The following is a 23,665-nucleotide window of genomic DNA, read 5'->3' as shown; positions in this document are numbered from 1 at the left end:
CACTGTCCACAAACCTCACCATGACTTTATGAAAAGATACCAGAGCGTGAGGCCCATCTCCACATCAGGTTCTACAACAGATTTAACATATCAATAAAAGCACTACCATGTACCACATTCAATGGGCTTGAGGTCTACTAGCATAATGCCAAAAGGTCAGGATTCACACCATGTATCTTTTAAAGGCAATGTTCGGGGAGCTCATTCAAGGTAAACATTCCATATGTCTTTTAATTGCGCATAACCTGATTGAATCCTGGCCAATGACATTTGTTAGTTCATAGACGAGAAGGTTACAGAGACAATCTAGCACAGGCCACAATTGAAAAATATATCAACAGAAAAGTTACAAAACCAGAGTGAGAGGCCTCGTACACATATATACAGTCTACTTTATTCTCCTCTTTTTCTTCTGTTTGACTGCAGACTGTGTCATCTTGGCCTGCTTGGCCAGCCCCTGTCCAGGTGTCTCTTCTCCTGGCTGTTTCTTCCTTTTCTTCTTCCCTTCCTCTGGTTTCCCCAAGGGGACTGTGTTGGCATTTGCTGCCCCCTGCTCAGAGACAGGCAATTGCTTCTTGCGGTTCTTTCTCTTTTTGGTCTCGGGTAGGAATCCTTTCTTCTTGGGAGCGGTCGGCTCAGCCTGGTCCTCCTTGGTTTTCCTGATCCTGTCCCGTTTGGGCTTTCTGTTAAAAGATGGAGCCACAAAAACATGGTATTAGAGCAGAGGTTCTCAAAGTGGGTCCGCAGCCAGATCTCAAAATAAATGTTCGTAATATTCTTATTTTATTATTTTTATAATGTAGTTTACAATGCATGTTCCTGTGCAACATGGGATATTGGTATCCACAAGCTTAAATTAGTCCAAGTTCTCTCTGCCTCATGGCAAAATGTGTAGAATTGCTAAATCTTCTCTCCGATGCCAAGAGGCAGACATTTACAATATACCTTCCCAGGGCCCGAGACTAGGCTCGTCTGGCCATTCACTGCCGAAGTCATAGTAAAACTCCTTGTATCTCACTCGAGTTGTTCGGAATATGATGGGGTTCCTGATGAATTCGCTATCACAAATTGGTGGCAGGTAGCCTAGCGGTTAAGAGCGTTGGGTCAGTAACCAAAAGGTCGCTGGGTCGAAGCCAAGACCCGACTAGGTAAAAAAATCTGATATACACTTGAGCAAGACACTTAACCCTAATTGTTCCTGTAAGACTCTGGATGAGTCTTTTAAATGACTAGAGTGTGAAAAGGGAGAACCCCTTGAAGGACAACGAACCACCCTGCTCTATGGGTATACTGCCACTGCAGTAGGAAACTATCAACATTGCTCACATCCAACAACAAAAACCTGTCAAGTAGGTCTCAATGATTATATGTTACTATGAGTATTGTTGGTACATTTAATTCACTATGACATGGTAGTGTAACTGCAGACAGTGATCGTGTGGCGGAGTTACTCACATGACTCCAAAGTGTTTCATGACGGCCCAGTAGGTGTCCTCCATCTGGCCTGTCTTTCTGAAACCCAGAACCTCTCTCATGGACTGAAGAACCGTCTTGAGGGGCTCCAGAGCCACAGACAGTTTCTGTAAAACACAGGAGACAAAGGTAGGTCAAAGAACCTCCAAAAATCCTCCCATGTTAGTAGGACAGGGAAATGTGGTGAAATTAGAGTTGGTTTACCTGCTGGTTGATGTTTTTGACCAGGAACAGGCCAAGCTCCAGGGCTTTGACCAACTTCTCCTGGACCACCTTGTTCTTAGTGGTCTCAACTACAGTCTCCAGACTCTGAGGAGAACAACATCCACAACCATTTCAGTAACGTCTTCTAAAATCGACAGCCCAGGGAGAGAGAGGTCATTTATCATCTAAGACAAACCTATAGATTGAACTGCATGAAAAACAATTGTTAGTTGATCAGAGTTTTTTTAATGTGATATAATTGTTCCCATGTTTTATAGTAATAATGTGATCTAGAGATCGATTCCTATGGTTTGCAGTATGGTGCACTGTGCAGTTTCACACAGTGACATGTTCTCTAATGTCTAAGCTTGGGTGAGGTGTTTGATGCCTACCGCTGCCACCTGGCCCACCGCCTTCTGAAGCAGCCCTGCCCAGGGGTCGCCCGCCAACAGCTGCTGTACCTCCCTGCTCTGCAGCCCCCGCAGCACCATGGCACTGGCCTGGCTCTGTGGAACACAAAGTCAAACCCTCAATGTGCAGACGTTATTCTGCAGATCAGTGGTATTTACCATCAGGCCGAAAGGATTATTGGCTGGGAAGAGTTAGGTTAGTCATTATTGTATTAAAAGGAGCTGGTAGAAGTTGACCCATGGTTAATGCATATTTTTACTCCAGATTGTTGAGGTGAGGAGCCTGCTAGTCTTACTTGTTGGTGTTCTCTGATTCCTGTTGTGATGTGTTCCACTGCAGTTTCCAATAGGTTCACACACAGAACCTACACACAACAGAAGATAATCACAGTTACACCAGCCACAAGAGGAAAAGAACGATGCACCTTCAAGTGTTTATACAGTCCCTTCAGGGCAGTGTAGATAGAGTAAGAGTTGTTGCCGTTCTCACAGGGAAGCGGGTGAAGAGGTCGATGAACATCAGGCCTGACAGAGGGCTCTTCCTGCGCGTCATGAAGGAGCGCAGAGCCCCTTTAAAGATATCAGACACCCTCTCCACGTCCACGTTACCCATGAACCTCAACTGCAGCACAAGGAGATTTCAGCATATCAACAGGTTGGTTTTACACAAAAGACACAATAATAGTAAATACTCAGCGTACATTCAGGTTGAATCTATCAAGTGGTTGGTTAAGGACCAACTTCTGTCACTGTAGTGAAATCTGAAAGGTAGAGACTTACCTCCTCAGTTGATAGAATTGTCTTGCTCTCTGCGGAGGCCCCGGGCACCCCCCCTCTCAGCACCTTGACCAGGTACAGAGATGCACTGAAAAAGTAGAGTGACACTGAGGAGTCTGAGAGCTTCTGGGCTTTGGTCATGAGTTTCTCCAGCAGGTCGTGGAGCTCCCCCTGTCTGTCACCTACGGTCTTACAGTACTGCTTGGCCCGGCATAGCTGGTTCCTGGGGGAGTAGAGGATAACGTTACTGGCTGATCAGTATAGCAGAATAATACTGGAAAACTTGACATGACAAGTCTGTCTACTCAGACAGGAATAGATCAGTCTTCAATGCAGCTGCATCTGACAAGCTGTTCTATATAGGTGCATAAAGAAGTAAAACAAATCCTGTCTTACATCTAATACATAGCTTGGCACTTAGTGTTAATGAGTTTTAAAACCGTTAACACTATTATACATGGCTCTAATGCACTGACATTTGGGAGCACAATAAAAGTATTTGAGTGTTTTAATGACAAGAAATAACTGAAAGTTAATGAATAAACGGTTTGAGGGTTCTATGCTCAATCAGGCACAATGTACTCTCATATGAGTCACTTGTGAGAGAAATGTTCAGCTGCCCTTTAAGTTAGAGGTAGTATATAGGGATGTGGTGCCATTTGGGACAAGAGGAGGAGTGATTGGAAGCTATGGATCCACTTGCATTGTTCTCTAGCGTATGCTACTGTATCTGTAGCCTTTCAGTCATTGTGCTAACACTAGTTTGCATTGGCTCGCGAAACTACCTTTAACTTCCTGATAGGACATATCTAACATCCCACTCTGAACTCTTGTTTGATATCACTTTTTGTATGATGAGTATGGATGCATTCTGTACTCAGTCAATGATATGCAGGATTCATACACATTATGACTTAACCAAATGTCCACGATCAACAATTGCGGAGTCTTCATGTACATATGGCACCCTCGGTAATTATTGGGACAGTGACACATTGTTGTTTTGGCTCTGTACTCCAGCACTTTGGATGTGAAATGATACAATGACCATGAGGTTAAAGTGCAGACTGTCAGCTTTAATTTGAGGGTATTTTAATCCATATCGGGTGAACCGTTTAGAAATTACAGTATTTTTTGTACGTAGTATTGGGCCAAATTCATTTGTGTATTAAAGTAATCTAAAGTGTAATATTTAGTCACAATCCTAGCAGGCAATGATTACATCAAACTTTGTGCCCAATAGAAATGAATGGTAAATAATGTATTGTCATTGGATTCACTTGAATTGTAAATAAGAATATAATATGATTGTAAACACTTCTATATTAAATGCACATGCTACCATGACTGCGGATAGTCCTGAAAGAATCGTGAATAAGGATGAGTGAGAAAGTTAGACGCACAAATATCATACCCCCTCAAAAACCCTAACCCCCCCTGTTGTTGCAATTAGTGAGAGGTTAGCTTGTCTGGGGAGGTGACATGTGCACATCTAACATTCTCAGTTATTGTATCATTTCAAATCCCAAGTGCTGGAGTACAGAGCCAAAACAAAAAATGTCACTGTCCCAATAATTACGGAGGGCACTGTATAAAAAAAGTATGCGTAGTGTGGTATTGACACTGGGAGGCTGCTCTCTGATCCCATGTACCATCTCCTGTCATTGAGTAAGGCACTTAATCCCCCACAAAGTAGAAACCCTGCTAGGCAACTGTATAAAACACCTGTGGTCAGCCCTCAGTGTGGAGAGCTACTGGGTGTTCAGGAATAAAAACCTGCAGGAATAAAAACCTGCACAACAATTAGTTCTCCTGGAGGATGGTTGACCACCCTTGATGAAAAACATCGCAACATTACAAATAAGTTTTATGCCTTTTGAAATAATTTGCTCATTCAAAATATCAAAAGATGAAATAGCTATGGTAGGCCCACACATCTTCAGGAAATGAACCTTTTCCAGTTCAGTCATTTATCTTAGCTACATTAGAAGTGTTTACTTTGCAGGCTGACTAGTGTTGCAATGTCCCATACATTGGATGCTCAAATCAACTGGAAGTATCTATAAAACAAGTTTTGAAGCCACATAATCCAAAGGCAACGTCTAATATTTGTTTCTACAATTAAATGTTCATGATTAGATTCACCGCGATTGAACCGAATCCCAACTAATACCATGGTAACTTGAATAGTTCGTTTCATCAAAAATAATAATTTAGTTAAGTCATATGAAATGTTTAAAAAAGTAAATCAACTTTGTATGGCCTTATTCGCGAGAGTCGGTGGAACGTTTTTTGGAACATTAACACATAGCTTAACAGTTAATAAAATAGCTTAACAGTTAACTAGAGGGTACAATATATGTTTTTAATTGGCTACCAAGTTAATCTGTTCTCTATCATGTTTTATAGGCCTACCTGCTGACGCAATGTCTGACTGTCTCTGTCCTTGAGCAACGGCCCACTCGTCCTGCACTATGCAGGTGATGTGCACAAACACAGATGTGCTAGTGACATGATGATTTTATTTGATCAAATATTAAACTGCCTATATAAATGACATGAAGAAAAAAGATAGTAGTGGCTGTGTGTCTAAAGGCACTAGCATGCCGTACTTGAAGATGTCTGCGGCCTTGCGGAGGAAGTCCTGCTCCTGCTGGTCGCTCTCAGAGCTCATGCCGCTCTCGATGACGCTGAGCAGGGGCTCCACCATGCCCAGCACCAGGGGGCTGCTGCCCTGCTTGGCCAGGAACACCTCCACCAGGTCCAGCACCTGGAACACAGCAAAGAACCAGGGTCAGCGCACCATGAACATAGGGGGGACCAGCACCAGAAGAACAAGAGGCAGTGTTAGAAATAGCACTGCTCGTAGCTTGTGTAACAGAGTTATTAGTATGTGCCCTGAAGCCAGCACTAGTAGGAGCATTGGAAACATCACACCTTCCACTCATACAACTCATCTCTCTATCCAAACAGATGAGACAAAAATAGACCTTGATCTTGAAGTCTCTGACGAGGGTCTTTTCCTTTTTTAGCTTGTCCTTCTCATCCTTCTTAGCCTGCATCTTCTTCTTCTGTTCAAGGAACAGCGCTGCGATATTGCCGTCCAGCTTCATCATAGCTTCATCGTCCAGTTCGTCGTCATCGCTGCCGTCCTCTTCTGTGGCCTGTGACGGGCAGGAAGAAAGACTCAATCCAGTTAATGTCTAGAATACCCCGGCGCTGTGTATCAATGTCCTTTCTTTTGAATCCTCCACTTTACTTAATGACAATTTCAACCTTGAAACCACTAGAAACTTATCCTGAGACTTACTACAGAATGCATTTAAAAAAACGAAGGCTAATAACAACCATTTCTTGAGCACGACAAGTGAAACCTTAGAGTTACCAGTAAATACAAACCCAGAGGTAGAACAGAATATCAATCACAGGAAAGACACCTACCAAAGCATCTTGGTTCTGTAGGACCTTCATCAGCTCAATGCGGAAGTTCTGATCCACCTCGCCCCCTTCCTCCATGGCCTCATCTTCACCCTCAGAGTCGTCATCTGATGCATCCGACTGATCCTCCTTCTGAGGAAGCAAGTAATACATATATTTAGGATATAAAATATAAGCAATCACTCTTATGGGATGCATTTTAAATGAAGGATATATTTAAGCAGTAAGGCCCAAGGGGGTGTGGAATATGGACAATATACACGGCTACGTGTTGTTCTTAGGCGCGACATGGAGTGCCTGGATACAGCCCTTAGCCCTGGTATATTGGCAATATACTACAAACCCCCGAGGTGCCTTACTGCTTAAATATATCCTTCATTTAAAATACATTCATAAAATAGTCTAGAGGTCGACCAATTAATCGACATGGCCGATAACTTGAAATCGGCCCAAATTTTTCATATCAATCGGTAATCGGCATTTTTTGGACGCCGATTACATTGCAATCCACGAGGAGACTGCGTGGCAGGCTGACCACCTGTTGAGTGCAGCATCGAAAGGACCTGGTGGCTGCAAGGAGCCCAGGTACGTTGCTAGCTAGCATTAAACTTATAAAAAAAACAATCAATCAACCATGTGTAGTTAACGAGTGATTATGTTATTACTAGTTTAACTAGCTTGTCCTGCGTTGCATTTATTATATCGTCGAATCACAGCCTACTTCAACTTTGCCAAACGGGTGATTTAACAAAAGCGCATTTGCGAAAAAAGCACAATCGTTGCACCAATGTACCTAACCATAAACATCAATGCCTTTCTTAAAATCAATATACAAGTATATATTTTTTTAAACCTGCATATTTAGTTAAAAGAAATTCATGTTAGCAGGCAATATTAACTAGGGAAATTGTGTCACTTCTCTTGCGTTCTGTGCAACAGAGTCAGGGTATATGCAGCAGTTTGGGCCACCTGGCTCGTTGCGAACTGTGTGAATACTATTTCTTCCGAACATTTGCATTATTTAAATCAAATTGAACATGTTTCATTATTTATTTGAGACCAAATTGATTTTTATTATGTATTATATTAAAATAGTGTTCATTCAGTATTGTTGTAATTGTCATTATTACAACTATATATACACATACATAATTACTTATTTTAAAATCGGCCGATTAATCGGTATGGGCTTTCTTTGGTCCTCCAATAATCCGTATCGGTGTTGAAAAATCATAATCAGTCGACCTCTAAACTAGTCACCATGTGTCATACCACAGCTTTCAACCAATCAGCATTCAGGGCTCAAACTACCCAGTTCATAATATTCTATAGAATACACTTTTGTGGACGTGACCAGGTGTGAAACAACTGATCTGACCTCGATCTCTCCTTCATCCTCCTCTCCTTTCTTTTTAATGTCTTTCTTCTTTATTTTGTCTGAGTCTTGATCATCTGTCACCACGACGGCACTGTCCTCCTCATCTTTATCTGGGTCCAGAACCTAAATACACAATGCCTCTAATTAATGGACATTCCTGTAATATATCCACAAGCACTTTTACAAATCAACTAAAGTTACCATCAGTGAGCACAATGTAATATTTGAACGTAACATATCAAAACTACAGCTCTGCAACAGTAAAGTATTCTCTAGTCTACACTTACATCCAAGATGGCGGTGAGGGCTCTGGCGGTGACGTGGGGACAGATGTTGGAGAAGACAGTCCGGCAGACGTGGCGGATGTGTCTACTGGGCTGGGACAGGAGTGAGAGCAGGATGTCCACTACCACCTCAGCCCAGTGGGGCTCCTCTCCTGCAGAACCTGGATCAATGGAGGACATGTGGTTACAGAGACATCACACCAAGGGCTACCATATTAAACAGAGGGTGGTATTTATCAAACCTTACGGTCACTGTAAACTTGTGAAAGAGTATGGAGGGGAACTAGATAAATAGATCGTTTTCATTGTTCAATTTATGGAGAATGAGTACTTCCTTCCCTGTCACAGATGAAGACCGGGGTGGATTGTAAAGTTTGTTGGCTCTGACACATGGCCTACGGATATGTGGTCTTACCTGTTGCCTTCTTCTTGGACTTCTTTTCTTGGGCTTTCGCCATGCAGTTCTGCAGATCCTGCATCAGGTCCACCAAATCCTCTGGAGCCTTTACGGTACAAGCAAACACATATACAGAAATGTGTGGGAAAAGAACAAAGTACAATTATGCATCTACAATTCTTTTCTTTTTTTATAATCTAAAATGTTCATAATACTACAACAATTATTTTTCTCCCCTCATTTGTTAGTTATTTGCTTACCTTGAACAGGTGAATGCCAACCAGCAGGAAGAGTTGTTGGAATGCAGAGGTCTCTGGAGTCTGGCCTTTCTTAGATTTCTTCATTAGAGTCCTTACTGACGCCAGCATACTAGATATCATAACAACAGGTTCACTATTGGCTTACATTTTTTACACCAACCTTTAAATCCCCCATCTCTACATGGTCCATACCTGTCCCAGGTCTGTCTCTGCTCAGGGCTGAAGGGCTGGGTGCTCTGGGCATACTTTGGCTGGTTGAGCAGGGCGTCGGCATACTGCACGAGGCAGTAGATCCACATGGAGCCGTCACCAGTCACACCCTGCACGTGCCTCTGGTTGTGGACCGCCACCTCAGGGGAGTCGCCCAGCAAAGGCAGGTGGTTCATGTGCTGCAGGAGTCTGAAGGAGTTGGGAGGTTAGAGACGTGTTGATAAGGGTGTGTAGAGTAACAAATTAACTCATGCTGTGGCGTTTCATGTAATTGCCCCTTTAAAACTATACATGTTTAAAACTTAAATGACTATTCCAGCCATGCTCTTCATATTTGACTACCCCACAGCTTGTGTTTGGTAAAGTGATAGTGTAATGTGTTATTTCACCCAAAGAAGGAGTTGATGATAACGACTCTGGTCTTCTCATCCAGGGGCACTGACAGAGTGGCTTCTGTCTCAGGTATGTCTGGGGTAGCTTTCTTAGCATTAAAGAATGCATGGAAAAAGACAAACCTAGTGCAATGGAGGATAAAACAATGGCTTAGCATCTATTAGGGATGTGCATCTTTCCCTTTCAAGATCATTCGATAAATGGGCTCCGATACGTTTTAGTTTGAAACAATTCAATGCACTCGTCTTAAACATTTGAATGGGGAACCGGTGCTTATCGGTGAATCGCTACATTACGAATATAAACTGCCCTTCAGAATACATTGGTTGCAGTGATATAAATGTTAAGATTATTACGTACATCCAACTTGGCACAGGAAAAAGATATCACTTGTGGGAGCAGCAAAGGGTTACCACCAAGGCATTATTTAAAATCACTTGGAGGAGCAGCAAACAGTCAGTGACATGATGTTTTCCCTGCAGTGATCTCTCACCTAGCTACATCCATCACTAGATCCTCCTCTCTCTTCACCTGGTTGTTCTCCACGATGGAGGTGAGGCGCGGAATGATCCATTTCCTCAGGCGGAATATACAGTTCTCTCTCCTAAGGATAGAGAGTCAGCAATTCATTGGAAAGGCATATATTAATAGTTCTATGACATGCTATAAGGGTTCTACTCACTGGACCCCGCCCTCCTGGTTCTCCTTCTGCCTGCGGGTGCTGAAGTCCAGGCAGCTGTCCAGCTGGGGGTTGAGGAACATGTCTTTGAGCCAGTCCACGTAGCTCTGCAGGGCGGTGGGCCGCAGGTGCTGCACAACCCTCCAGAAGGAGGGCACCACGGGATAGCCCTGGTTGGTGAGCAGGGAGAAGGCCACCACCACCGCCAGCTGCTTCTCCGGGTCATCGCAGCCCTGCAGGAAGTCGCCCACGTACGTCTCCATCTCGGGGGCAAACTTGAAGCGGTCTGGGAGCTGTGGGGGCGAGGTGAGCGCATACTTGTAAGTCAATATATTAAAAACTAAGTTTTTGGATAAGTGAGCATCTTGCTACACATGTTCTGTGACTAACTAAGACACCTGCAGCATTACTATGTATTTCTATGACCTGGTGCAGTCGCGAGTCAAGACATGTGACCTGGTGCAGTCGCGAGTCAAGACATGTGACCTGGTGCAGTCGCGAGTCAAGACATGTGACCTGGTGCAGTCGCGAGTCAAGACATGTGACCTGGTGCAGTCGCGAGTCAAGACATTTGACCTGGTGCAGTCGCGAGTCAAGACATTTGACCTGGTGCAGTCGCGAGTCAAGACATTTGACCTGGTGCAGTCGCGAGTCAAGACATTTGATGGGAGACTGACCTGAGCAGAGACCACGTGTTCCCCGTAGGCCCTCATCACCTCTCCATTTAGCACCCGTTTCAGCTGGACCAGGGTCAGCAAGGGCAGGGCACTGCCCAGCAGCCGGTAGCTCAGGTAACTGTGGCACAGAGAGAAGACCGCATGTTGGCACAGCTATAGACATTTGCAACAAAGGAAGGAAAACAGGAACATTCATGTACAGGGGGGGGGGGGGGGGGGGGGGGGGGGGGGTGCTTGCAATAAATTTGAAAAATGACAGGGGAACAATTTAAGATGACAGGGGTCTTGATTACAGAACATAGTTCAATCATCTAATACTCAGGTTCAGGGTCCAAATGTAAGTGGGGAGCAATAGTCTTTTAACCCCAGTTCTGTGCTTACTGTGTGGGCCCTGGCTGGTCTTTCAACATTCCCTTAATTATGGTCTCCCTCCAAAAGAGCTCAAAGTTGTCCTCCTTCAGAGAGATCTGCAGCAGGTCCAGAGCCACCGCAGGCAGCAGGCGGTCCTTTTTGACAGAGCGGGCCGCCATCTTCAGTACCTCTGTTAACCTAGGGGAGAGGAAACACGGGTTTTGATTGTACATTTAGTCAAAGTGTGTGTGTGTGTGTCACCATGACCATGGAAGAAGAAACCTAGACATAGTGGTAAAAAGCTGCTCACTTAGGGATATTGTCCATGGTAATGATTGTGGAGGTGCCCAGCAACTTCTTCAGCTTCTTGGGCTTGAGCACCTGGGGGAACTTCTGCATGGCCACCAGGAGGAGCTGCAGCTGCTCGGGGGTGTTGAAGGCAGAGGACAAGTCTGTCTGCAGAGCTCCCAGCAGCACCTCCTCAAACACCTCCTCTGACGTCTGGAGAAACACACAAAACACAGGTCATATTGACTGCACCCTTCCACACCAGGATTTATCACGTTGGGACCCCATGAGAAGCAGGGTCCGACATTAAAGATGGCCTGTGGCGAGTAAAATCATGTTTAACCTGTTGGGGCTAGGGGGCAGTATTTGCACGGCCGGATAAAAAACGTACCCGATTTAAACTGGTTACTACTCTTGCCCAAAAACGAGAATATGCATATAATTGTTTGATTTGGATAGAAAACACTCTAAAGTTTCTAAAACTGTTTGAATGGTGTCTGTGAGTATAACAGAACTAATATGGCAGGCCAAAACCTGAGAAAATTCCATACAGGAAGTGCCCTGTATGACAATTTGTTCTCCTTCTGTGGCATCTCTATCAAATACAGCATCTCTGCTGTAACGTGACATTTTCTAAGGCTTCCATTGGCTCTCAGAAGGCGCCAGAAAGTGTAATGGGGTGTCTGCAGTCTCTGGGCGAAGTACAGCAGCTCTGTTTGTGAGTGGTCAGGCTGGGAACAGTGACACTGAGAAGTGCGTTCATGAGAATTCTCCATTTTTTTCTTTCAGCCTTTGAATGAATACAACGTCGCCCGGTTGGAATATTATCGCTATTTTACGAGAAAAATAGAATAAAAATTGATTTTAAACAGCGTTTGACATGCTTCGAAGTAGGGTAATGGAATATTTTGATTTTTTTTGTCACGAAATGCGCTCGCGCGTCACCCTTCGGATACTGACCTGAACGCACGAACAAAACGGAGGTATTTGAATATAACTATGGATTATTTGGAACCAAAACAACATGTTGTTGTTGAAGTAGAAGTCCTGGGAGTGCATTCTGACGAAGAACAGGAAAGGTAATCCACATTTTCTTATAGTAAATCTGAGTTTGGTGAGAGCCAAACTTGGTGGGTGTCAAATTAGCTAGCCGTGATGGCCGGGCTATGTACTCAGAATATTGCAAAATGTGCTTTCGACGAAAAGCTATTTTAAAATCTGACACCGCGATTGCATAAAGGAGTTCTGTATCTATAATTCTTAAAATAATTGTTATTTATTTGGGGAACGTTAATCTTAAGTAATTTAGTAAATTCACCGGAAGTTTGCGGTGGGTATGCTAGTTCTGAACATCACATGCTAATGTAAAAAGCTGGTTTTTTATATAAATATGAACTTGATTGAACAAAACATGCATGTATTGTATAACATAATGTCCTAGGAGTGTCATCTGATGAAGATCAAAGGTTAGTGCTGCATTTAGCTGTGGTTTTGGTTTTTGTGACATATATGCTTGCTTTGAAAATGGCTGTGTGATTATTTTTGGCAGGGTACTCCCCTGACAATCTAATGTTTTGCTTTCGCTGTAAAGCCTTTTTGAAATCGGACAATGTGGTTAGATTAACGAGAGTCTTGTCTTTAAAATGGTGTAAAATAGTCATATGTTTGAGAAATTGAAGTTATAGCATTTTTGAGGTATTTGTATTTCGCGCCACGCGATTCCACTGGCTGTTGACTAGGTGGGACGCAAACGTCCCACCTTGCCCAGGGAGGTTAAGGGCCAGTGGATCTTGTCAGGGCCAGTAACTTCTCAGCATGTTCCAGATCAACATTTACCTGCTATGTCGTAGTACACCATTTTAAACCATTGAAGACTACACGTGGAATAGTTACGCTATTTGTATTTGAGCAATATGATTGGCCATTCATTCAAGCACCATGACGCTTCCGCTAGTCACAACTTGTTGAGCAGTACATGAGTTGATGCCTTTACACACAGCACACGCAAGCTGTCCAGAGAAAAAACAAGTGCCCATCAATCTTTTGTTTATTTAACTAGGCAAGTCAGCTAAGAACAAATTCTTATTTACAATGATGACCTACACTGGCCAAACCCGGATGATGCTGGGCCAATTGTGCGCTGCCCTATGGGACTTCCAATCATGGCCGGCTGTGATACAGTCTGGATTCTAACCAGGGTGTCTGTAGTGACGCCTCGAGCACTGAGATGCAGTGTCTTAGACCGCTGCGCCACTCGGGAGCCCCAATCTACTGGCTGAGCTTATTTATTTTAGAGAAATAGTGAACAGACTAGCAGTATGCTGGCTACTGTTGATAGTCTGCACAAAGAAAGCTACAAAAAGACACCTGGCATTCGTCTTGGCTAGCCTACTGTAGCCATGACGATCTCTTTTGGAATGCAGAACGTCTTAAAAAAAAGGGGTAGCGTCCTATTTTGGAAAGTAGGAAAAAATTACCTTAATGACATTTTTTAGAAACAAAAATGTATGCAATTAATACAATTCTAAAGAATGGAGTAATGACTTAGATTGCTAAATAATATTACACAACTTCAATACCATAATAACCAGATATAGCCTATTAATAGCTGAATACTGAGAGAAAGCATGCCAACCTACAGGCCCTGCATGGTCCCAATGCATTTAAAAACTACACCATGTTCGGGCCAGTAGATGTTTTTCAACCGGGCCAATGAGAAAAAATAAAAAGTTACCGTTGGACCATAAAGAGTGATACAGTATGAAGTAGAGCTGGCCGAGTCACTCACCTCAGACAGGATGTCCACCATGGTCTTCCTGGGCAGGTCCCGCAGGTGTTCTCTGTGAAGCGAGAGGCTCTGGAGGAGCTGGACACACTCCAGCACCACCTGAGGCTCCTGTCACACACACAGGTAAGTAAGCATACCAAACACACACTGAAGTCTGAACATTAGAGACACAGCTAGGTTCCGCAGTAACAATAGAGGGACATATAGACTGGGTTGGCTGACTTCACAAAAATGATGCAAGCATTGACGAGGCCGGAAGGCGTGCGTTGTTATGATTCTGAATGGTCAGATAGCTAGCAACAATGGCAAAAAGCAAGCTGCAATGGCAAAAAGCAAGCTGCAATGGCAAAAAGCAAGCTGCAATGTGGGGAATCAAAGGTGGCTCGTTTCAGCTCATTGTATCTTGCTATTGATACGTCTTGTTTTTAGTTTTTTTGACTGATGTCATGTCTATGCTAATATGGCTACAATAAAACATTGAGACTAAATATATATTGAACTAAAATAAAAACGCCACATGCAACAATTAACTATTTTACCGAGTTAGAATTCATATACGGAAATCAGTCAATTGAAATCAATTCATTAGGCCCTAATCTATGGATTTCATATGACTGGGAATACAGATATAAAATATGTTGGTAACAGAACTTTAAAATGGTAGCGGCTTGGATCAAAAAACTAGATCTGGTGTGACCACCATTTGCCTCATTTTTGGGCGACAGGTAGCCTAGTGGTTAGAGCTTCGGGCCAGTAACAGAAAGGTTGCTGGATCGAATCCCCGAGCTGACAAGGTAAAAATATGTTGTTCTGCCCCTGAACAAGGCAGGGCAAGCACACCCACTGTTCCCCGGTAGGCCGTCATTGTAAATAAGAATTTGGTCTTAACTGACTTGTCTAGTTAAATAAAAAATGTAAATGCTGTGCGACATCTCCCAATTCACGTAGAGTTGATCATGCTCTTGATTGTGGCCATTGGAATGTTGTCCCACTCCTCAATGGCTGTGAGAATTTTCTGGATATTGGCTTTAACTAGGACATGCTGTCAATCCAGAGCATTCCAAACATGCTGAACGGGTGACATGTCTGAGTATTGTGGTGGGCCAGGCGCATGCTAGGTGACACGTAGCCAGTTGTACTGTTTCTGTTGTACATTGGTACGGCTGGCTTCCGGGTAAAGCGAGTGTGTTAAGAAGTAGTATGGCTTGGCAGGGTCGTGTTTTGGAGGACACATGGCTCTCGACTTTCGCCTCTCCCTAGCCCGTACTGGAGTTGCAGCGATGGTACAAGACTAACTACCAATTGGATATCACAAAATTAGGAAGAAAAAGGGTTAAGTAAATAAATAAAAAGTCTGGGGAGGATGCAGGCCATGAATAACTGGGACATCTCAACTTCCAGGAATTGTGTACAGATCCTTGCAACATGGGGCCGTGCATTATCATGCTGAAACCTGAGGTGACGGTTGAGGATGAATGGCACGACAATGGGCCTCAGGATCTCATCACGGTATCTCTGCGCATTTAAATTGCCATCAATAAAATGCAATTGTGTTTGTTGTCCGTAGCTTACGCCTGCCCATGCAATAACCCCACCGTGGGGCACACCGTTCGCATCAGCAAACCGCTCGCCCACACGACGTCATACACATGGTCTGCGATTGTAAGGCCGGTTGGACGCATTGCCATATTCTCTAAAACAACGTTAGAGGCAGCTTATGATAAAGAAATTAACATTAAATTATCTGGCAACAGCTCTGGTGGACAGTCCTGCAGTCAGCATGGCAAATGCACACTCCCTCAAAACTTAAGACATCTGTGGCTTTGTGTATGTGATAAAACTGCACATTTGACAGTGACCTTTTATTGTCACCAGTACAGGTGTGCTTCTTGATATGCCACACCTGTCAAGTGGATGGATTATCTTGGCAAAGTAGAAATGCTCACTAACAGGGATGTAAACAAATGTGTGCACAACAGAGAGAAATAAGCTTTTTATGCATATGGGACATTTCTGGCATCTTATTTCAGCTCATGAAACATGGGACCAACACTTTACATGTTGCATTTATATTTTTGTTCAGTGTAGTTTACATGTTGTCAACAGTCTAAGCCAACCACGTCTGTTTTGCCCCATTGTTCCGCACCCGTCAGTTGCTAAACAACCAACCCGTCTATGTGCTCCTCCATTATCTGCACCAAACACGGTATACTAATCTTCTCTGCCAAGCCCTTGGGTTACCTGGTGTCATTCTTACCTTTGGAAGGCGTGTTGACTGAGACAAGGCAAGCACACCAAAGAAGTTCCCAAAAGCAGCATTTCTGATGAGTTTCTGTCAACATGAACACAAGATACAGTATAAAATGGAGATCTTCATTGGCCGTACATGAAGTATATGGATGTTAGTAAAATGTCTAATAAATACACTGCTCAAAAAAATAAAGGGAACACTTAAACAACATCCTAGATCTGAATGAAATAAATAATCTTATTAAATACTTTTCTTTACATAGTTGAATGTGCTGACAACAAAATCACAAAAATAATCAATGGAAATCCAATTTATCAACCCATGGAGGTCTGGATTTGGAGTCACACTCAAAATTAAAGTGGAAAACCACACTACAGGCTGATCCAACTTTGATGTAATGTCCTTAAAACAAGTCAAAATGAGGCTCAGTAGTGTGTGTGGCGTCCACGTGCCTGTATGACCTCCCTACAACGCCTGGGCATGCTCCTGATGAGGTGGCGGATGGTCTCCTGAGGGATCTCCTCCCAGACCTGGACTAAAGCATCCGCCAACTCCTGGACAGTCTGTGGTGCAACGTGGCGTTGGTGGATGGAGCGAGACATGATGTCCCATATGTGCTCAATTGGATTCAGGTCTGGGGAACGGGCGGGCCAGTCCATAGCATCAATGCCTTCCTCTTGCAGGAACTGCTGACACACTCCAGCCGCATGAGGTCTAGCATTGTCTTGCATTAGGAGGAACCCAGGGCCAACCCCCCAAGCATATGGTCTCACAAGGGGTCTGAGGATCTCATCTCGGTACCTAATGGCAGTCAGGCTACCTCTGGCGAGCACATGGAGGGATGTGCGGCCCCCCCAAAAAATGCCACCCCACACCATGACTGACCCACCGCCAAACCGGTCATGCTGGAGGATGTTGCAGGCAGCAGAACGTTCTCCACGGCGTCTCCAGACTCTGTCACGTCTGTCACGTGCTCAGTGTGAACCTGCTTTCATCTGTGAAGAGCACAGGGCGCCAGTGGCGAATTTGCCAATCTTGGTGTTCTCTGGCAAATGCCAAACGTCCTGCACGGTGTTGGGCTGTAAGCACAACCCCCACCTGTGGACGTCGGGCCCTCATACCACCCTCATGGAGTCTGTTTCTGACCGTTTGAGCAGACACATGCACATTTGTGGCCTGCTGGAGGTCATTTTGCAGGGCTCTGGCAGTGCTCCTCCTGCTCCTCCTTGCACAAAGGCGGAGGTAGCGGTCCTGCTGCTGGGTTGTTGCCCTCCTACGGCCTCCTCCACGTCTCCTGATGTACTGGCCCGTCTCCTGGTAGCGCCTCCATGCTCTGGACACTACACTGACAGACACAGCAAACCTTCTTGCCACAGCTCGCATTGATGTGCCATCCTGGATGAGCTGCACTACCTGAGCCACTTGTGTGGGTTGTAGACTCCGTCTCATGCTACCACTAGAGTGAAAGCACCGCCAGCATTCAAAAGGTGACCAAAACATCAGCCAGGAAGCATAGGAACTGAGAAGTGGTCTGTGGTCACCACCTGCAGAACCACTTCTTTATTGGGGGCGTCTTGCTTATTGCTTATAATTTCCACCCATTGTCTATTCCATTTGCACAACAGCATGTGAAATGTATTGTCAATCAGTGTTGCTTCCTAAGTGGACAGTTTGATTTCACAGAAGTGTGATTGACTTGGAGTTACATTGTGTTGTTTAAGTGTTGCCTTTATTTTTTTGAGCAGTATATTTACCATGGTACACAGCATCTAACTTTAGTCATATCACATGCTCACCTTTTTCACTGTCGACAAGTTGTGCTTCTCTTTGATTTGATCAAATGCGGTACGCAGAGATACCTCCTCAAACACGCTCAGGACCTGACAACCAAAACAATGAAAGAGAAATTATGCATAAGTCACATCTTCTACATGTTATGTAGTAACACCTTAATAAGTCATTCGTTAAACATGTACAAAGACACAGGATTTTGCTGAGCCATTAGATGTGTAGTAGGGTGGCCACCCACTGCCATGGGGGGGTGAAAACACACTTTGGTGATACAATTTCAATTCCTTGTGTTATAAAATACAGTTTACCATGACAAATATGATTGTTCCTGTTCTGAATCGTTCAGGGGGTCTTTTAATTAAGCGTATAAATCCACAAAGTCGGACTTCATAACCTAATACATCCGATAATAAGCACAGAACTATGTTGACAGAGCAGTGCAGCTTTTTCACTGCAACTTGAGGTTTTTACATGTGGTCGTCTTCAATGTTTCCATATGTTGCAAAAACCTAAATTAGCATGACACCAGCTGAATTAAATGTAAAAGGATTTGAGAATAAAAGCTTGCTGTATGCTCAGTGCTCCATTGACATTTCACAGATATGCTTGTTTTTGTGCAAAATCTTTGAAGAACAGGAAATTAGCATCAATATGAAAACCGTATACCAAAATACTACATGTCACATCTCAAAATCAATATTTATCTTACCTCTAGTGTTTTATGTCCTGTGGATTCTTGAAGAATGATGAGATCAACAGGTCAGGGAGCCTGTCAGGTAGCCTACATTCTCACACAGCACCCAGCCTAGCTGACGTGATGCTGTGCAATTTTCCAGATTTTTTCCTCCTTCCCCCCCCCCTCTGGCCTTCATTGATTTAGTCACCCTAATTTTGGCCATCTTACATGGGTAAAAACTCCATTGGAGTAAAGTACTTAAGTTAAAAATATTTGAACATACTACTTAAGTCGTTTTTTGGGGGATAGATATATATGACAACTTTTACATTCCTAAAGGAAATAATCTACTTTTTACTCCATACATTTTCCCTGACACCCGAAAGTACTCGTTACATTTTGAATGCTTAGCAGGACAGAAAATTGTCCAATTCGCACTTATCAAAAGAACATCCCTGGTCATCCCTACTGCCTCTAATCTGGCAGACTCACCCAACACAAATGCTTTGTTTTTAAATGATTGTTGACCCTGGCTATCCATAAATTTAAAAATTAAACAAAATTGTGCCACCTGGTTTGCTTTATATAAGGAATTTGAAATTATTTATACTTTTACTTTTGATACTTAAGTACATTTTATCAATGACATTTACTTAAGATACTCAAGTATTTTTAAAACCAAATACCTTTAGACTTTTACTCATGTAGTATTTTACTGGGTGACTTTCACTTGAGTCATTTTCTATTAATAACATATCTTTACTTTTACTCAAGTATGAGATTTGTTACTTTTTCCACCACTGAAAAACTCCAATTACGGATTATGATAGCAACATAAGGTTTGGACCATTTGTTTTCTTATAGGACTATCTACACAATTAACATTGTTTTACCAATTTATCAAAATATGCATTTTTGATTGCATTACCTGTCCCAACGCCAAACTGAAGCCTGGCCGGGCAGCCTCTCTGGTGTGTGCCAAGCCATCCACCAGTCTCTTCAGAGTGTACTTCAGCTCATCTGGCTTGAAAGGAAAGACAAGACCTTATGGCTAAATGTCAAGAACTGGATGGCTCCATAAAGTTAACAACATGTACGTGTGGTAGCACCTATCCCTTCTAAAGAGAGTTTGACAACTCAAATTAATAGAATTAGAGTAAGGCACATGCCAGCAATCAAAGCTCACAACTCAACCCACGTGGCCATGTGTGAAATAATATTCCTGGGCATCTCCAGTAGTTAGCAACGTTAGCCTAACTAGCTAGCCATACTGCTCAGCGTTTTACAGCTGTACTAAACTGGAAATTGATAACGTTATGGGTTGCTCTAAAGTGCAACACCCACCAATAGCATAATGTGGCTAACTATGGTCGATAGTTTAGCAAAATAAGTAGGCTATGTTAGCTAACTGTTAGCTAGCTAGCAACTGAGAGCAGACCCAAACACACCAACCTTTTCACTCTTCTTCAAATATTGTATGAGATTTTCAATGGCCTTCAGCCGTATATCTTGTTCAGGTTTAGTGATATCCCAGAAGAAGTCCAGGAACTCGCGGTTCTGTTTGAGAACACCCTTTGCATCCTTAATTTTTGGTCGCACTGGTTCATTTTCTATCTCCCCCATATCTAAATGCATCGTAGTGGCCATGCATGCCATGTGACAATTTGGAGAAAAACGTGCATGACCCCAGCACCTAAAAAAAAAAAAAGTACATCTTCCGGGTTCAAAGGAAGTCCCTTTTCTTCACGAGCCAACCAGCTTTTGTCAGCTCTTTGCTGGTTTACACAGGCATCCCAATTCTGACCGTTTACCCAATTATTGGCAAAATAACTGAGCTGACTGGTCAAAAATACATATTAGTGGAAATAGATAAGAATTGGGCTGCCTGTGTAAACACAGCCGTTTGTAGCCTACACTGTGGTGTATGGTGATAATGGCTGCTTCAGCATAACATCTTTGAACTCATATTTCTGTAGCCTAATCTGTAACATTTCTCATATGAAGCAAAATTTACAGTACCAGTCAAAAGTTTGGACACACCTACTCATTCAAGGGGTTTTTATTTTTACTATTTTCTGCATTGTAGAATAATAGTGAAGACATCAAAACTATGAAATAGCACATATGGAATCATGTAGTAACCAAAAAAGTGTTAAACAAATCTAAATATATTTATGTTTTAGAGTCTTTAAAGTAGCCACTCTTTGCCTTGATGACAGCTTTGCACATGCTTGGCATTCTCTCAACCAGCTTCACCTGGAAAGCTTTTCCAACAGTCTTGAAGGCGTTCCCACATATGCTGAGCACTTGTTGCCTGCTTTTCCTTCACTCTGCGGTCCAACTCATCCCAAACCATCTCAATTGGGTTGAGGCCGGATGATTGTGGAGGCCAGGTCATCTGATGCAACACTCCATCACTCCCCTTTTTGGTCAAATAGCCCTTACACAGCCTGGAGGTGTGTTTTGGATCATTGTCCTGTTGAAAAACAAATGATAGTCCCACTAAGCGCAAACCAGATGGGATGGTGTATGGCTGCAAGATGCTGTGGTATCCATGCTGGTTAAGTGTGCCTTGAATTCTAAATAAATCACTGACAGTGTCACCAGCAAAGCACCCCCACACCATCACACCTCCTCCTCCATGCTTCACGGTGGGAACCACACATGCCGAGATCATCTATTCACCTACTCTAAGTCTCACAAAGACACAGCGGTTGAAACCTAAAAATCTCAAATTTGGGCTCATCAGACTAAAGGACAGATTTCCACCGGTCTAATGTAAATTGCTAGTTTTTCTTGGTCCAAGCATGTCTCTTCTTATTATTGGTGTCCTTTAGTAGTGATTTCTTTGCAGCAATTCGACCATGAAGGCCTGATTCACGCAGTCTCCTTTGAACATTCAAATAAGCATTTATTTGGGCTGCAATCTGAGGTGCAGTTAACTCTGATGAACTTATCCTCTGCAGCAGAGGTAACTCTGGGTCTTCCTTTCCTGTGGCAGTCCTCATTAGAGCCAGTTTCATCATAGCGTATGATGGTTTTTGCAACTACACGAAGAAACTTTTAAAGTTATTGAACTTTTCCAGATTGACTGGCCTTCATGTCTAAAAGTAATGATGGACTGTTGTTTCTCTTTGCTTATTTGATCTGTTCTTGACATAATATGAACTTGGTCTTTTACCAAATAGGGCTCTCTTCTGTATACCACCCCACCTTGTCACAACACAACTGATTGGCTCAAACGCATTAAGAATGAAATAAATTCCACAAATTAACTTTTAAGAAGGCACACCTGTTAATTGAAATGCATTCCAGGCAAATTCCTCATGAAGCTGGTTGATAGAATGCCAAGAGAATGCAAAGCTGTCATCAAGGCAAAGGGTGGCTACTTTGAATAATCTCGAATATAAAATATATTTTGATTTGTTTAACACTTTTTAGGTTATTTTCTAGTTTTGATGTCTTCACTATTATTCTACAATGTAGAAAATAGTAAAATAAGGAAAAACCATGGAATGAGTAGGTGTGTCCAAACTTTTGACTGGTACTGTACATTTGGTCATATTCGCAGATTCACAGACTATTTTGCTATTTTTTTAATTATAATTTAAGAATATATAGACTTGATTCAGAAGAGCCAGGGTAGAATTTCCCAAACTACTACTAATGGCATCTTTTTGTAGACATCAGCCTATGAAATAAATTGAATATTTGTAGGGTTTTTGGATAAACACTGAAAATAAGGTATGTGGTAAACCCAGGCTTAGAATTTTTTATATGTTTTGTTCTATGAGATAATCTTCCTCGGCTAACGTCAACTTTTTGTGAATTTAGAATTATTTTTATAGGCCTAGTAAAGAAAAAGCACAAAGGCTTCATAATTCATAAAGGTCATGTTAATTGACTGATATTATATCATAGAGAAAAACGTAGCTTTTTTTAACCTCAGACCATATTTTCGGCGTTTATCCCAAAACCTTATTCTTTACCTATTAATTTTCCCCAAAGGAATGGCTGAATGAATCATATGTAAGTAAATTAGTTCCGGTTTCTAGGACTACAAACAGGCGGTAGGCTATGCCAGCTGGTTTACACCTCTGTAATAACCAATGATGTCAATGTACCCTAGATGACTGATAGGGGGCGCTGTTTTGGAGCCACTGCGCAGCCATTTTTCTACTCAGATTACATTGTACATACAATAAGTGTATTGTCATGTTGTGCACAATAAATGTGTTTTGTATTGTACACAAAGTACATTGAAAAATGCATTTATTTAATATTTTACCCATTTAACAGAAGCTCTTAGAGTGACTTACTGTTTTTTGTGCCCCTGTAAGCCCCCACATTAATCTGGCCCTGAATGTTACTGTCCCCACTTCAACAAAGAAAAACTTAATTACATGTAATTTTGTCCTTGAAACATTTTATTGAAATACTGTAGAATTACATGAATTCCTATTGAGGACTGCTCCTTCTGAGTAGTAACAATATTGCGGGCAGGTGGCTTCAAAGCCTCTCATTGGCCACGAAATAGCATCAGAAATCCAGGGTTTATATACATCATTGGTAATAACCTAATCATATAATAAGGGCATCTGTTTGGAAACATTTCTCTTTATAACTGGACGTTTTCTCCACAGACTTCTTCATAAACTACAGCGACAAGTGTTTTTCTGCCACAGTCATTAGCATTATTTTCCATGAAGAACATAGTTTTTACTTCAAACTGTATTGCATTGCATAGTTTTTTTAAATCCCTGGTCCCAGAGGGCCACACTACAGCACCTGCAATGTGAGGACCCCTAGGACCAGTAGTGAAGAGCACTGAAATACTTCTACAGTTACGACAAAGCAAATTCTAAAGTCCATTTAAAAATGTGCATCAGGGCCATGTTCTATGTGCATCAAGGCACTGTCCTTAATGCACGTGATGAAAT

At 42.7% G+C, this 23,665-nt stretch overlaps 1 protein-coding gene across 1 annotated transcript; it reads right to left on the bottom strand.

Moving 5' to 3' along the window:
* On the bottom strand, nucleotides 1-20,438 carry LOC106603631 (myb-binding protein 1A-like protein). Its single transcript, XM_014197519.3, has 26 exons — nucleotides 20,178-20,438; nucleotides 19,654-19,749; nucleotides 18,055-18,138; nucleotides 16,265-16,339; nucleotides 14,008-14,115; nucleotides 11,242-11,432; nucleotides 10,962-11,129; nucleotides 10,581-10,698; nucleotides 9,907-10,196; nucleotides 9,718-9,828; nucleotides 9,221-9,346; nucleotides 8,814-9,020; nucleotides 8,622-8,730; nucleotides 8,380-8,467; nucleotides 7,968-8,125; nucleotides 7,681-7,803; nucleotides 6,306-6,434; nucleotides 5,855-6,028; nucleotides 5,477-5,634; nucleotides 2,868-3,087; nucleotides 2,578-2,709; nucleotides 2,384-2,452; nucleotides 2,070-2,183; nucleotides 1,678-1,782; nucleotides 1,456-1,580; nucleotides 1-683 (listed from the first exon to the last, which is right to left on the bottom strand). The coding sequence occupies exons 1-26, from the start codon at nucleotides 20,379-20,381 to the stop codon at nucleotides 389-391; spliced, it is 3,777 nt and encodes a 1,258-aa protein (XP_014052994.2). The 5' UTR covers nucleotides 20,382-20,438; the 3' UTR covers nucleotides 1-388.
* Between the last annotated feature and the right edge of the window lie 3,227 nt (nucleotides 20,439-23,665).

Source organism: Salmo salar, chromosome 04 (genome assembly GCF_965601325.2).
Source record: "Salmo salar chromosome 04, fSalSal1, whole genome shotgun sequence".
Taxonomy (NCBI): Eukaryota; Metazoa; Chordata; class Actinopteri; order Salmoniformes; family Salmonidae; genus Salmo; species Salmo salar.
The sequence above is the reverse complement of the archived record's forward strand: the minus strand, read 5'-3'. Positions and strand labels throughout refer to the sequence as shown.

Bases quoted from the DNA above. Each gene is read 5' to 3' on its own strand.
- LOC106603631 (XM_014197519.3), bottom strand. From the start codon at position 20,381: ATGGCATGCATGGCCACTACGATGCATTTAGATATGGGGGAGATAGAA. The intron at 7,804-7,967 runs GTAAGTGTAGAC...TTGTGTATTTAG, and splicing joins CCCTCACCGCCATCTTGGAT to GTTCTGGACCCAGATAAAGA. The intron at 6,029-6,305 runs GTAGGTGTCTTT...TGCCCGTCACAG, and splicing joins TACAGAACCAAGATGCTTTG to GCCACAGAAGAGGACGGCAG.